This window comes from Amblyomma americanum, chromosome 7, assembly GCF_052857255.1.
Source record: "Amblyomma americanum isolate KBUSLIRL-KWMA chromosome 7, ASM5285725v1, whole genome shotgun sequence".
Lineage (NCBI taxonomy): Eukaryota > Metazoa > Arthropoda > Arachnida > Ixodida > Ixodidae > Amblyomma > Amblyomma americanum.
Genome location: NC_135503.1, coordinates 96,165,602 through 96,177,710, shown reverse-complemented (window position 1 = coordinate 96,177,710; position 12,109 = coordinate 96,165,602). Strand labels below are relative to the sequence as shown.

General features: G+C 44.9%; 1 protein-coding gene across 1 annotated transcript in view; it reads left to right on the top strand.

Moving 5' to 3' along the window:
• Window positions 1–12,109, top strand: part of LOC144099428 (dnaJ homolog subfamily C member 13-like) — a 158,220-nt gene that overhangs the window by 71,812 nt on the left and 74,299 nt on the right. The window contains exons 23-25 of the mRNA XM_077632721.1: window positions 1,521–1,811; window positions 3,714–3,914; window positions 7,813–7,961. Coding sequence (XP_077488847.1) covers window positions 1,521–1,811; window positions 3,714–3,914; window positions 7,813–7,961 — 641 coding nt within the window. The remainder of the gene's footprint in view (window positions 1–1,520; window positions 1,812–3,713; window positions 3,915–7,812; window positions 7,962–12,109) is intronic.

Sequence of the window (12,109 nt, the reverse complement as noted above, 5' to 3'; positions counted from 1 at the left end):
CAGTGAAAGTGCACTGGTGAGGGTCTTCAAACTGTGAGCATCTGCTCTTCTTAGTTGGTGCTTTAATTTCTCACCACTGGAGGTGGCGGCGGCGGCATCCTTGGCCAATATCTCTCCCGTCATGCACGCAGTTGCATTGCCCCCAAGTACGGGCAGAATGAGCGCCAGGTGCATGCGTCTGTTTATGTGCGTGTGCGTGCGAGCGAGTGACCCAACCGCTGCCACATAGCTATTCGAACTGGCAAGGGGGGTTCAGTGAGCAGGAGCGGCACAGTTTACCAGAAGAGTTTAAACGCCAGCGGCTGTGAAGTGCACTGCCCTCAAAAGGACACCTTATCCTGCCGCTGTCCCAAAATGAGGCCCACAGGTTGCAGATTGAAGGAACTTAGCGCAGCAACTGCGCATTCACAAGAGCCCACTGTGCCCATTGCCTCCCCTGTGCACAAAGTAAGCATCTGCGGGAGAGCTGACGTTGAAAGGCCTGCTGGGTGAGGTCTCAGGAGAGAGTCGACAAAGAGGCGCGGTTTGAAGCAGAGTGAAAAGAAGAGAACGGACACGGGCACCTGTGTTTAAAAAGGGTAATTTTCGTTGAAAGGTCGTTTCGAAGGAGCTTGCGCAGGAATTCTGTGGTTTGAGTGGCCAGCTTCTTGTGCTCTCAGAAGCGGCATTCTCCTGGTGATGGGTCAGTGCAGACTTGTGAGTGAGCCTTCAGCAAGTCTTTTAGCAACCAACTTGTCTGCAGAAGTCCGACTTCAGTACCTTTGTGATCCTTCTTGCATGTGATTCTTACAAGTCAGCATATGATTTGCATGTGATTAGTGATTCTTTTACAGCGCAGCAATCTCTAACATGGTCTTAATTTCACTGGGGCACGATTTTTGATCTGGTGCAGAATGACAGGATTCTTGACTTGCATGTGGTCATGGCTATAAAGTTAACATGATGATTTAGTCGAGTTAACATGATGATTTCATTGAAAACATTCAGCATATAACATCTCCCTTTTATGCTCACAAGGCCATCATCGTCATACAGTCGAGCCCACTTATAACGGCCCCACTTAAGACGAACGCTTGCTTACCACAAGCAAGTCCGGTGCAACCGTCAAAATATACATTAGGGCTATGGCGCTGTGTCTCGGCTATAACGAACATCTGTGAGCCTAGCCGATCTGCTACAGCGAACGTCTTGGTGCCGTGGACCTCTTACCACATGCTGAGATCTGACGAACCTGTGCTGTGCAAGCTGTGACAAGTGCCTTTCCTACTTAATCTCCCGTGGCATCTCGCCCACGGGAGAAAGAACCTCATTAAAGAACCTCGTTAAAGTAGTATGCTATCACCGCATTGCAATACCCAGTATGCTTGTGTTCGCATTCACAGCACATCTTAAGTGCCCTCTGTAATTTTTTGGTTACTCGAAAAAACATACACAACGACAGTATTCAGCGGGTGGTCCCAGAGTAGAACTGCCTACATTTCTTACCATTGTCTCTCTGTGCATGTGGGTTCTGTGTGCAGCTGCAAGAGATGTGGTCGGAGGGTGGCCAGCTGTCAGCGCGGACACTGTGCTGGGCCCAGGGCATGGCCGGCTGGCAGCCGCTAGGGCGGGTGGCGCAGCTGCGCTGGGGCCTGCTCGCCACGGGGCAGGCCCTGCTCAATGATGGTGAGCTGGCGGCCACTGTGCTCTCGGTCCTCTCCTCCATCTGCTCCTTCTATCCGTCGCGCGACGCCGATGGTGCTGTGGTGCGCCCCATCCCGCGAGCCAAGCGACTGCTCTCCGAGCGCTCCAGTCTGGTCCACATTGTTCAGGTGGGCTGGAGCTTCACATTGGGATTGCCTCTGTATGCCATGTGTGTTTGCAGAGACAAGGAGCTTGTGCAACCATGTGTACAACACTGAAGCCAAACAGATGAGTTGGTGATACATTTCAAAGGCAACAGTGCGAAAGACGTGGACGAAAGGAGAGGAAACATGTCCACGCCTTTCACGCAGTTGCCCTTGAAATTAAGTGTATGCAAGTAGTAATGAGAAAAATCTCTAGCTTCTTGTGGCTCATAATAAGGCTTCATGCTGTATGCTGAATGCTCCAGGGTTTACAGTGGAACCTTGATATGAATGCGGTTGATATGAATTTCGGGGTGATGCAGATTCGCGAAATTCTTTGACCACAATGCATTCTGTACAAAGTGCAGATTTTTAGATGTTCTGAATACTTTCCCGCACCACTATGATCAATACAAACATGCAAGCTGTGACTGCAACCCCAAGCGCTAAGCGCTGCCTGTACATTGCTTGTGCTGTGATCACTATTTGTGTGGTATGCTCTGCGAGAGGTGAGCGCATGGCGCATGGCCCGTTCCTCATTGACGTCGTGCTGTACGCACTGCGAGTTGTGAGCTGTGGCAGCATGGCTGTAAATTAATCCCGTTAGCCGTAAACAGATCTGTGCGAATGCATTTCCCATGCTTCTCTTTATGGATTTTGTTGATTTTTATTATGCGATATTTCGGATGCTGCGAATGTTTTTGCTACCTTTTGAGGTTCGAATCATCACGATTCTACTGTATATTTTATTTCCCCAGAAGTTGGGAAAAACCACCGAGGTATTACCACGGATGCTTGTTATTCATGATGCAGCTTAATTTGAGGATAAGGTTGAAATCCACACTTAGAAGCGAGAGTTCAGGACACAGGTACTGACCAGCCATCTTACTGCCATCCCTGTTTCAAGCACTGCCTACCCTAGGACATCCTGCTCCAAGGCTCTTTTGCATTTAAAATGGTCACTGTGACATTGAATGAGTGTTCTCATGTTGTACAAACAAAGGCAGGCAGGTCTTGCACTGACATGGCAGCACCACAAAGAAGATTGCATTGTACAGAACAAAAATGTAATAAAATAAGGAGAAAGTATAAATTTGAACCAATTTTAGTGGAATTCAAATAGTTTCCATATTGTTTGTGAAAATCGTGGCAAAAAAAAAAAGAACTGTTTCTTGACCTATTCAAAATCGAGTGCACATAGTAGATTGTCTTTTGATGCAAAAATCATCCAATAATACCTGAATTCTTGAACCTTGTGCTGAATTACCCGGCTCGTACCTGAACTTCTGACAAGAAAATATAGACCTATTTTTACCCATTAAATATAAGAAAAAAATCAAACCGAAATATAAATGGCCCTAACTATATTTACATGATTCAACGTGCAGATTTTTTTGATGAAAAACGATTCTTGAAGCAGCATGTGTGTTCCAGTCAGACACAATATCGAAACCATGCTACAAACAGCCCCAGTTTCATTGGCATCAGGAGATGGTGGCTGAACCTTGTTGCATTGGCATTTGGCATGGTTGGCATCTTGGAGACGTGATGCCGAACTACTTCGCTAGGCTTTTATCTGTTTTCCTTCATCGCCATTTAACGCTAAGAAGTTGAACATCCTTGCTGCTGCTCAAGAATGAAGATGGAAACAACGTCAGGCTTCTTTAAATTTCGCTTTTTCCATCCAGATAAGAAAATCAGCTGCACATTAAAATTGGGGCACATTGAAATTGGGCAATTGCTCTAAGTATGCTACTCAATCCAAAAGCATTTGGTAGCGAAGTAAATTGAAGTACGAGCAGACGAGTGCGTCATCAAAAGGGCTTCTGTCAGAAGTGTTGCTGTAAGTGCATTGCTAGTTCTACACACTGGTGTCATGGCTTGCAGATCCTGCTCACTTTTGACCCCATCCTTGTGGAGAAGGTTGCCCACCTGCTGTTGCAAGTGATGGAGGAGAATCCCGCCGTGCAGCAGCTGTACGCCACGGGCTTCTTCTACTTTGTGCTCCTGTACACGGGCTCCAACCTGCTCACCATCGGGGAGCTGCTGCACCGGGCCCACACCTGTCAGGCACATAGGTTCGACGAGGTGCGAGCACCCTAACTCTTTCCCTTGCGCCTGCTGAGCAGGCTTCTGTCATGTAGTAGTGAAGTTCACGCCAGCCCAAGAGATGTGGGAATCTTTCTGGCAACCTGCTGGTAGGCCCGTGTTAAGACGGATTCTTGGATAAGATGATCATGGCTAATTTCCCGTGGGATACAATGTAAAAAAAAAATCTGCTGTGAAAAGCCTGAGGGAAAGCAAAAATCAGAATAATTGTAAGTATTACTTGGGGGAGGGGGGGAGTGCGTTTGGGGATTGGGGTAATGAAAATGAGGGAATATGCAGCATTATGACCGTTTCCAGGCAGGAACCACCACAACAGCACTTAGCAAAGGAATGGAATTGAAAGAGACGCAAGCATTGGTCCCAGCAGAAGAGAGAGAGAGAGAAAAATAGGTGGTGAAAAAAAAAAAAGCAGACCAATGCTGTTTTCAAGTAGGATAATGTGCTGCTGTTTCATGACACTATTCAGCTCACTTCATGCATAGTAAAAAAATTCTGAGTCTGCTTACATGGGAAAGCATGTGTTTTGAGGGAAGGAAAGGAGGCAGTGGATCTCTGCATCTTGGTGGACACCTCAATCACACCTTAAACATGCAACTGAGGGTGCATATGTCAGGGAACCCCGTTGCAATTCTCAGAAAGTATGCAATTGAAGGTATATATGTCATTGGTCGGAACCACTGTTGCAAGCTAGCCGCCAACTTGACTAAATGTAAGCTATATGCAAAGAGAAATGCTATGACACCACCCAGAACGCAGTACGACTAACAGTTGCTCAAAATTTTGGTGAATGTTTTTGGGAATACGGCCACCACATTGAGGTCAACCAGTGAGGACATCTCTGGGATTTCATCTGCACTTACGGTATCTATCATGGTATCTATCATTGTATCTATCATTGTATCTATCATCGCTTGTTTCTGGTTTGGCACCTTGCCTCTCTTTAATAATCAACTCATTTTTTTCTTTGAGGAAAGGAACTGTTTTTTTGAGGAAAAGAAAATAGCCTAGTAATGTTTTCACATTAAAAGTTGTTTTACTGTAAAATGTATAGTATGCTCACATGTCTTTTTGAGATAAGAATGAACTTCTGATAAGACAAACAAATTTGTATGAACCTTCTAGTTTGTCTCAAAGGGTGTCCACTGTATTTCATCTTTACTGGAATTGTGCACTTAGTAGACATTTTCATTCTAACACCTGCATCAGCTTGATACTCAGTTAAATGTAGTACAGGAGCTTTGCAGTTGCCTGATTGTTATATTTTCTGCAAAGTATCATAAACTGTGATGCGCTCAGTTACTGCTGCAGATGGGTGTTCATTCTTAGAAGATCAGAACACAGTCAGCATGAGTGGTGTATTTTGAGCCTTGGCAAGCACCTATTAATAGGGGTGGGTGAAATTACATAATCGATTATGAATGAAATGTCAAATTTTTTTTTCATTGTAAGTCTCATCATTAATTTTCATGCCAGAAAAGCAGCTGCTGCACATGTCTTTGCGTGATGATGATGATGGCAGCCAAGCTTGTGTCAAAAATTGGGTGCTTTAGCGCAGCCCAGACTGGTGCAACCACAAAAGAACATCGGGTAAAAAAAACTTCTCAAAAATCGATTTAAAAAAAGTGCTTGTTTTTGTGCTAAAGACTGCTTCTATGGTACATTAGCAGTGCAGGAAGGTAATACATGGTATCTGTTAGCCTCATCGTTCGTTCTGTCTGTACTAATTGACAGCATGGTTTGTCATTAACAGTTGACAGCATTGTCATCTGCGGAAAGTAATTTGCTTGGCTCTTGCTTTGCTGGGGTAACCATTTGGCTGTCATGACTTGCTTATAGTCAGTTGGTTTTTGCGGTTGTATGTGTCGAATTTTTAAGGAATTGATTACTGGGAGGGTGATTTGATAATTTCGAAGCTCAAGTATGATGCGAAATAGCCAAGCAATATCACAGTGTTGCATGTATGTTTTGAAAACTACTACCTAGTAAGGTAGTGGTTACGAGCTGCGTCTTACCATTGTTTGATTGCACATGACACTGCGTGGAAGGTCACTAGGTGGCATTGGCTGAAGTTGAGTGCAGCGTAGAGCATCATGCTGCGTTTAAATTTTTGCAAATAAAGGGAACAACGCCAGCCAGTATTCATGGGTGCGTGAAAAATGTGTTCAGGGATTGTGCACCATCGTATGTGCTATCAGACAGTGGGAAGGTGTGCTTATTTGGGACAGGAGAGAGTCATTTTGAACATGATCTGTGAGCCTGTTGGGCAGTTCAAGTCACCACTAGTGAAATGGGCTGTTGCAAGTAGGTTCCTACAAAACTGGGAATCAGTTCTGGGCTCATAGAAACAACCTTGCCTAGGCATCTAGGTATGTCCAACGTGCATTTTACATTGGGTGTCAAAGATGTTGACATTTAAATGGAGAAGAATGCGTAGTGAATGAAATGTTAGCCATGGTGAACGCTGATGCGAGCTGCTTTTTTGGTGGTTGGTGTATGAAGATAAACCTGGATCTTTCTTTGGGACCCCGAGGGCGACCAAGAATGCAGCGTGAGAATCTTTCGCTACTTGTCAAATTTAATTTAGGTAGCCTATGGGAAAAATCTTCAAGATTTTTTGAGGCAAGAATGATGTTCTGCTGATAGACTAAACAGCCAAAACAATTATGATTGGAGCCGCTGTGGTGGCTTGGTGGCTATGGTGCTTGGCTGCTGACCCAAAAGACGCAGGTTTGATCCCGGCCACGGTGGCCCGTGAACTGTGTTGATGTCAATGCAGAGCTGTTCACTGCAGCGTCCCTCATAGCCTGAGTCAATTTAGGAAGTTAAACCTTATTAACCAAACCAAATCAGTCATGAGAGGGGCTACAGTCGTCTATCGAAAATTCAGCCTCCTGATTTTTTGGAGATGCTTGATTATTTGCACCTAATCGCATCACTGCCACTTGCACCACTGAGTCAGTGTACTGTGAGTGACTTAAATTTCCGATGCATTGCAACTGATTAAACTGATTGCTAAATTTTTGGACCTCCCTCGCAGTTGCTGCAGCAGTATCACTAATAGTCAAGCTGCCATATTATGTATTCAGTGGAACCTAGTTATATTAACTTCAAGCAGTGTCCACAAAATGAAGTTGTCTAAAAGGGAGCCTCTTAAATGGCCAGGTCTGTATTCACTGCAGGCTCACATATTGTAAAAATGTGGTTGTGAGTTTATACTGTTCTCGAAAGTCTTTTGCAGCAAAAACTCAGAGTAATTGCAATTTTGTGGAACTCCTGTGTGCCAAGTCCCGAGTATGAGAAGAGACAGCACCAGAAAGCATGAGAGGTGTATACACCATCACAGAGATGGTCAACGGAAGAAGAGGTGGTGTACTTCTAAGTGAGGAGGATGTGCCCACTAGAAAATGCATCATAGCCCTTATTATTCTGTCACGACACCCAAACTGGTCTCATCATTATGCATGAGCCATGATATTGTATGCAGTAACATACTGGTTGTTCCTAGGTCAGTTTGCAGCTTTAGCAGCTATGCCTAATTATGAACTTCAATGACGATGGGGTGTTTGCTTTGTTTGTCGGTTTTGCTTTCTTTATCACACAGTCTTCGTCATTTCATTTCAAGTGCTTTGTATGATGCGTGGAATACACTTCCTACAATGGAGAGCTTGCTTTTGCATCTGAACTTTGTTGTATCCCACGTGTTCATCCATCACGGGCTGATGGCAGGCAGCACAACCATCGAACACCAAACTCATGAAAGTGGTCACCACCCATGGTCTTTGTACACTACTCATAAACTGTGTAAACAGCATACAGTTTAGTTGAACCCCATCTCTCGAAGTGTTGTGAAAACTGTACCTGTGCCCCTGCCTTGCAGGGTAGTTCACTAACACAACGGAGCATTTTGGGTCCACTACTGCCGGAAGCCATGGTGTGCTACCTGGAGAACCACGGAGCGGCCAAGTTCGCCGAGACCTTCTTGGGCGAGTTTGACACGCCTGAGGCTATCTGGAATGCCGAGATGAGGTGCGGCTGTGAGAAAAATTGGCTGCCCTGGCTCCGTGCAACCATGGTGGCGTTTTCACACTTACACTTGTTATGTGAGACTGTCTGTACAGGCGGAGCAGTTTTGTTCCTTACCCTGGTTCACACTAGTTAACGGTTATTCTTGGGCCGTTTCAGTGGTGCCAGTACTCGCTATTTACCATTGCGAAATTTTTTTTTTTCCGAAGGCCAGCCACTTCGGGTGATCAGTTTTGGAAGGCTGGCTGTGCCTGTGAGATGTCGTATCAACCTTTACAATTTTATTCTTTTGGGCACAGTAGTATGCTGCTAGGCAAAGGCAGCAGTTTTTCGAATGGCAGATTTGAGAGAGATAGCTTACTGAGCAGGTGTGGCACAGCCCAGAAAGCACGTGTGCTCAGTCAAGCCCTGAAGAACGAAAAGATCTGTTGACAGCATTCAAAGGTTTTGAGCAGTTCAGAACTGCTCTTCTGATTGGCATGGCTGATGCAGTATTCCTCGGAACTCAGAATTTTTGGTTGATTATGCGCAGTTATTTTTTTACCCATTGCATCCCTGGGCAGCTTCACAGCTGGTATCGTTGATGTATGAGTCTGTCTTCTAAAGTATTCAGAACTGACATCCTTAAAGGACTCTGAAATGGTTTCCGTGGGCATATTCTAGTGCAACAGACCTATGGAGGTTGTCTTTGTGGGTATTCGAGTCAAATTTGAAAGCTCTGCACGTACCTTATAATTTATGAATAATTTTTAAAAATCGCTGCTGGCAGTAGCTCGCAACCGATTAGAGCAACACACCTCAGCGCGTGTCCTTTACCCTGATGAAGTCAGTGGGCAGAAGGGCCAGCCTTCAAGCTCAGCCCATCTACCCACTGGCTTCATCGGGGTTGGGGACGTATTGTGAGGTATGTCGCCCTAATTGGTTTTGAGCTACAGCGAGCAGCAGTTCTTAAAAATTATTTCTAAAAGCTTTCAGATTTGACTCGAATACTCACAAAGACCATCTCTAGAGATCTTTTGCACTAGAATATGCCCATCAAAATCATTTCAGGTTCCCTTTAAGGGCTCATTGAAAAAAAAAAAAAGGCACCATAAAAGAACAGCTACGGCTACTGCTCGTCAAGGGCCATTTGCAAAGTAGTGAAATACCCATAAGAAGGTGAGCTTATCATAAGCGAAAAAGTGGCAGTCATAAACTTTTAAAGAATTAAGAGTGTGCACTTGATAGCTGTTGGGCTTCCATGCTGATGGTACTGACATGCATTTATTTTAGGAATGTCACTAATGACTAACTGTGTTCAAGTGTTCAGTGGAATATTGCATGATGATGGGGAAACACAGGAGGCAAGCCACAATTTTCAAACAAAAGATCAAATAAAAGAGTAATGGAATTCATATTTTGGGATTAGACCGAGTTCCTTGTTCACCCTGAAGGCTAGATGTACTGAAGACATGGTGCTGTGGGGCTGCGCAAATATGTTTTTGTGCACTAAAGTGTATAAGAACTGCATACGGTCGAATCTTGTGATAGCAAATAGGTGAAAAGTCGTAAAATAGTTCAATATAGTTAGTGAAGGGACGGCAACTCAGGCAATCCTTACTAGAGAAACGGAAAGACTTTTTCAGAAGTTTTAGCACCCTTCCGAAGGCGTTTGCGGTGGTTCCAGAGGTTGCCAAAAAAAAAAAAAGAAACCTAGTGCACTGGGCTGGCTTCCCCAGATCACAGCTGTATTGTGTACATCAGAACAAAAGCTGCAAGGCTACAACTGTCCACTCCAAGGCTTATGGGGCACTCTCGACAGGTGTGGGAAGCGTGAACGCGTGCTGACCACCAAGCTACCAACCCTCCACACCCTTGTATCTTCCATGGCGCTGTTGTAGAGTGTGAGGTACAGTGCAGTCCGCTTATAACAATATTGAGAAAACCAGAAAATTTGATCGTTTTAACTGATTATCGTTATATCTGTACTGACAAAAAAAAAAAGCAAAAACAGACCCACACCGCATGCATGTAGCCGCCCCCACCAGCGTTCCTTTCAAGGGTGCACAGCGTCTTGGTGCTCTGCTAAGTTGTTCACTGAGTGAGCCACTTTCTCTGGAGCTCTTATCAAAAGATAAATGATAAACACGCCAGGATGTTATCGGTGCTCAGCATCTTGGCGCGCTGCCTATGTCTGCACTGCAGACAATGCGAAATGGGAGAATGGCAAAAAAAGCTAACGCTTAAAGAAAAAAAAGTAAATTCTCAACCATCTCAATGAAAAAAGTGGGGAGAGGGGGGGGGGGGGGGGTTCAAAGTTATCGCCTTGTGCTTAGTCGGCGTGACTTTTTACCCAGTTCAGGAACGCATAAATGGGCGGAATCTAATTTTTGTTTGAGCCACTGTTGCGCCGCTGTGGCCAAGCAAGCTTCTTCCTCCAGTGATTGTGACAACGACAGCACTTGGTTCCCAAGGCCATAGGCAACGCTCCCCTACGGACTTAGCCATGCCAGTCCATTTGCGGAGTTTTTACGTCATTTGCTTCGGAGGATATTATTTTTTATCAAACTTTCACACAAATTTTGGTCGTAAACACCTTCAGGTGGCCAGATTCCTATCGTTGTATTCATTATTTCGCCGATAATTGTTATAAGTGGATTACACTGTATCACGATAGAAGCACGACCCTTGGTGTGAACGCTTGCCGCCCCACTTGTTGTCATTCGTGTGCGGTGGCAAAGCCACTGTCCTGTCATCCAAGTGTGCACTGATTGGCGCTGGGGAGTTCGATATATCCGTTTCATCACCAACCGTGTTTGATATATAAAATATAAATTGCATTTTGTTTGTTAAAGTATTACCAAGAGTTTGGTCTAGTCAATGATTCGTGATATCCATGTGCATTATGTTAAGGTTCAACTACACACAATGCCTGTCTAGTTGAGAAAAGTTATCTCAAAACGCATGATTTCATTGCCAGCTTCACTGGCATTGGTGAGACAATAGCAGTGATGTGACTTGCATAGTTACTAAATCAAAGCCACAGATTCACACAGTTGGCAACCTTAAATTCGGATCACTGGCTTTTCAGAAATTCTTGCTTATTCGCACTTTTTCGCGGCACCGCGACTTGCCTGAGAGCCAATGTATAGACGCTTTCAGTGCGGGAGCATGGGCGCCGCCATATTTGGTCACGTGACTATTCCGCCATCGCCGCCATTCCGCCATTGTTTGAATGCGCATAGAACTTGTCGGTACTAGAAAATGTTTCGGATAAGCATCTCATTTAAATACTTGTCTCCTTCAGACTGCCTGCATGGGCTCGAATGTGTCAACAAACTGCGGTCAGCTACATGCGCGTTGATATTTATTCAGTAAATTCACCATCTAACGGTATTTGTGGGCCAAATAACTTGTTGTCGAACTACAGATGAACAGCATGGCAATGCCTGATAGCTAGGGCTCGATATTTTTGCCGAATGGAGGAATATGTGTTCACAGCTAGCTATTAAGAACGTTCACCGCTCAGCACTGTGCACGAGACTTAAAACCGGATGTGCACATGCGTGTGATCACCGGCCGATTGCCCAGATCATCCGTTAACATTCCGGCTTCCAAAAGAAGAATATGGATGTTGTCCAAAGGCCCCTTCAGAAGATCGGCAATGTTTGACTCGGCTCTCTTGCTAAGTAAAACTGAAAACAGCTCCGGGGTTCAGCACCCGCAGATGTAACCAGCCGGAATAAGCTGAAATATACGAAGTCCTGTCATGATAAATTTCACTGCTGCCCCTACGTGCATTAGCGTACTTCTGTAGACCTTTACATCGGGCGAGAGAATTCTCAAAACGCCTCCTCTGAGGACTGTTGCAAACGCTCCGTTGCTGCTTCCACCGTGCTAGCGCCAAGTACGCACAACAGTTTAGTGAGCCTTATGCTGACGCCCAGGAAGCATTTATTACGAAGGTCTAGAAAAGGTCTAAAAAAGCACCTATTATTCGATGCACTGGATCAGTGTTTGTCGAAGGGCAGAAAGGCCACAGACATGTACATGTTGACCTTCTTTCTTTGCATGATGAAACATGAACGTGTCCGCGCTAATATCCACAAGATGTTTTTTAATACACTGCAAAAATAATGTAGCAACATTACAATGGCGCAATATATCACTGC